The following is a 4,240-nucleotide window of genomic DNA, read 5'->3' on the forward strand; positions in this document are numbered from 1 at the left end:
ACAGGTATGAAATTGTAAGTCCCTTTTCTTCACTATTTATTATTATTATTATTATTATTATTATTATTATTACTAAGATAAAAGAAATTTATAAAATTATCTGTAAAAAGTAAATGAAAAAATAACCCTGCTAGTTTTCAAAAAGTACCACAAAAAGTAATTAACACTTTGCTTGTAAAATGGAGTTGTTGGTTTGAGGTGTTCTCAACTTGTTAGGTTAAAAATTATTATTAACAAACATTGGACATCTTTAAATTTTACTTTTTTCTAGTATAAAAGGGAGCAATTTCTCCAATTCTAAGTATAGATCAACAAAATGCAATGGTAGCTAACTAGCTTTTATTCGTCGGTCTAATTACCCTCATCTTTGGCTTTGAGTAAGTTTTTTATGAGCCATCTTTTCCTAGCAATTTACTATTATACATAATTAAATGTTTGTATATATGGAGCTTCTTTAATTTATTATTTGTGCATTATCTATAAATTTGTTAAGATTGCGTTTGATAGTGTGAATCTCCGATCTCAAATTTAAGGTTTTTGAGATTTGGACAAAATTCAATATGATTTTGTACTATATTTTATATCTAAATCAAAGACCTAGAATATAAGCTCCCGAGCATGGAGTAATTGTATGATTGTCTACATCAAAAATTCAATATTTTGTTAAGGAAAAAATTTACCATACACACAAACACATAAACTCACAAATTATGCATGTAAAGCTGCAAGGTCTCTATTATTTTCCACTTAAATGTGACAAGATTCAAAAATTAAAGGTTAAGGTTATGTTTGGAAGCATAACTTTGATTCTATGGAGCTATATTTCATACCTGTTCAAATCTAAAATCCAAATTCTCTTGTCTTCAAAACATGATCTAATTTCTCAATACTTTTTCGGCTTAACTAAATTACTAACCATGCTAAATGGCTTCTTTGTCAATATTAAATTTTAAAGTATAATTCTGACAGCAGTAGCAATGTTTCTTGTCTTTCTCTTCTTCTTTTTCCACTTGGCAGCATCAGATCACAAATGGCTTCAAAGCACAAACAGTGGACAGCTACCATGATCTGGTTGACAGTAGTACTGCTGCTTTCTTGCATGCGGGCGTGCCAGGCCTCGACTTCATATCCCAGTGTGTATGGGTACGAGCAGTACATGCACCAGAGGTACCAGGAGTGGTCCGCCAGGTACGGCCGGCTGCATGTGGACGCCGACGAGAGGGACCGCCGATTTGAGATATTCAAGAGCAACGTGAAACTCATAGATCTCCATAACCGCGCCGGGAACCATCCCTACAAATTATCCGTCAATCAGTTTGCAGACCTGACAGCGGAGGAGTTCATGGCCACCCGCACCGGCTACAGGAACTCGCCGGCCGGAAAGTTACTGTATTCCCCGGCAGGACCTGCTGCGGTCACGTTCAGGTATCATAATGTGACTACAGTGCCACCTTCGGTGAACTGGGTAACTAATGGTGCCGTGACTGAAGTCAAAGATCAAGGCAAATGCGGTAAGGTTTCCTCAGTCCATCCTTATTTATTTATTCATTTTATAATTCTTAGTGCATCTCTGTGTAGTTCAGTGGTAAGCTAGTGTAGACACGGGATCGAAAGAGGAATTGAAATTTGATTTCTTAGTGGGTCTTTGTCTGGTTTTGATTATGGCGGGCAGGGATACGTTACCCTGAACTTGGTAAGGAGATAAAGAGTCCAAAGGCCTCCACCATCTTAATTCTAAAATTTATTCCTAATAGAAAATTTCATGTAAATATAAGGACATGCAAAAAATATATATACATATGTATATACAATATGATATGAAAATAAGCTAAAATTATTAGAAATATTGAATTATAGTAAACAGTTTTAGTTTTCACTTAGTTGTTTCATTATTTCAACATCACCATTGAAATTTAATTACATTACTTTGAAATTACACATTAAAAATCAAAGTTATAATAAGGGTAAAAAGGATACATAATTTAATTATATATATATATATATATATATATATATATATATTTTAAAGGTACTTGTAACCTCCAACTTAATTCCTTAACCACCCAATTCTTTTTTCTCTATACTTTTGGCCCGTTCTTTATTATTTTATTAATTGTGTACGCTTAGTAATAAATTAATATGGATCGCATTCTTTGTAAAGGAAAAAAAATAGTTGAGATAAAACTAGGAAATGGAGAGGATTTGAACACTATTCCCCAACCTAAGTTAATTTATAGCTTTAAGGTACGAGTCATATATGAGTGCTAGATTGGAAAAGTCGAGTCTCGAATCAACATAATGTACTAACCTAAGTATCCCACCACGAGAGTACAAGAACAACAATCAAAGAATTAAATTAGCAATGCCTACTGGACCTGCCTACTATATGCCTATAAAGTTATTCAAACCTCTTGGAACAGAGTTTAATTTGGATAACAATGGAAAATAATATACATGAAGATGGTAAACTTGTGGAGAATTATGAGTAATTTTGAAATTTGTCTTATTTTTATGTTTATTTACATTTCCAACCTTTTCTTTCATCCTAGGTGGTATGCCAAATATGAATACCTAAGGGTAGTTTTATAAGTCCATATAGCAGGTTCGATCCCTCGAGAAAATATTAGGTATAATGAGTGTGTTCAGTGAATTTAACATGATTTTGCATGTATATAAAAAAATTTATTTAATTTAATTAAATATGTACACATAGCAAAATTAAGTTAGCTTTAGTGTATATACCTAATAATTTTCCCAATCCTTTACCCTTACATCTATTCAGGTATCAATTAAAATGGGTTTTGCTTGGATGTTATATATATAATGGATTTAACATGATTTCACCATGTATATATATATAATTGGGTTGGATCCTAATCATTTTCCTTCCATTAGTCATATATATCTAATTAAATACATACATATATATGACAAAATCAAGTTAGATCTAGTGTATATATCCAATATGTCTAATAATTTCTCTTGATCCTTTATCCTTATATCTAGTCGGGCCAGTTAAATGGATTTTGGGTTGGATGCTAATCATTTTCCTTCCAATAATCATATATAGGTTCTTGTTGGGCATTCTCTGCGGTAGCAGCCGTCGAAGGAATCACTCAAATAAAAACTGGCAACCTAATTTCTCTATCAGAACAAGAGTTAGTGGATTGTGACAGAAAGCTTAATATGGGCTGCTTGGGAGGACTAATGGTATATGCCTTCCAGTTCATTAAAGAAAATGGTCTTGCCCGTGAAACTGACTACCCATACAGTGGAAGCGATGGCGGACATTGCAACTTGAAGAAAATGACCAATAAAGCTGCAGCCACTATCAGTGCCTTCGAACGAGTCCCCGCCAATAACGAGAATGCGTTGTTGAAGGCGGTGGCTAACCAGCCAATCTCGATTGCCATCGACGCTAGAAGTAAGCAGTTTAGGTACTACAGCGGCGGGCTATATACAGGTTGGTGCAATAGTTTTTTGAACCATGCCATGACTCTGGTTGGTTATCAGACTGACAATGAAACTGGTGTGGAGTATTGGTTGCTGAAGAATTCTTGGGGTCCAGAATGGGGTGAAGATGGGTATATGAAGATTCCGCGAGGTCGGTGTCGACTCGCTAGGGATGCTTCCTATCCCGTAATCTAAACAACAATAACAACAACAATAATCAAGACCTAGCCTCACTAAGAGAGGTCCTCTAGGCATATAAATAAATTTCTCATACCATAAAAAAAATAATAATAATAATAATAATAATAATAATAATAAAACCTCCATATGTATCTTTTGGCATAATTATAATACCACAAATTACAAATGATGGATGGATGTTGTGTGTTCTTTACTTTCTTTTAATGACACAGAAATAGAAAATGATATGTAAAGTATTATATATTTATAATTTAGAAATCTAATTCTCTACCTCTCTTCTAGCTCATATGCCTCTAGATTAGTATATTAATATATGTAGACACACAAGTCATATATATACATACATTTACACACGCACACCTCTATACTTGTGCACTCCTAGAGACCCCTTATTAATGTTGAATCATTAAGTTTAAATTACACTACTGTGTATAGCTATCAAATTTTTTGCATGCATTTCCTTTATATTTTAGAATTTTCGCATACTTTTTAACTTCTAAAAATTTTAAATATTTTTATCTACAAAATTGAGCACTCAATTACAAGTTTAGTTAAGTCAATGGTGATTATGGAACAAGAGTACAAA

The 4,240-nt window shown here is 33.4% G+C and overlaps 1 protein-coding gene across 1 annotated transcript; it reads left to right on the forward strand.

The window, feature by feature from the left end:
* The first annotated feature begins 1,030 nt into the window (after positions 1-1,030).
* LOC131143926 (zingipain-2-like) lies at positions 1,031-3,648 on the forward strand. The gene is made up of 2 exons (XM_058092280.1): positions 1,031-1,511; positions 3,071-3,648. Exons 1-2 carry the CDS (start codon positions 1,031-1,033, stop codon positions 3,646-3,648), a joined length of 1,059 nt encoding a protein of 352 aa, XP_057948263.1.
* Positions 3,649-4,240: the final 592 nt, after the last annotated feature.

This window comes from Malania oleifera, chromosome 12 (genome assembly GCF_029873635.1).
Source record: "Malania oleifera isolate guangnan ecotype guangnan chromosome 12, ASM2987363v1, whole genome shotgun sequence".
Classification (NCBI taxonomy): Eukaryota; Viridiplantae; Streptophyta; class Magnoliopsida; order Santalales; family Ximeniaceae; genus Malania; species Malania oleifera.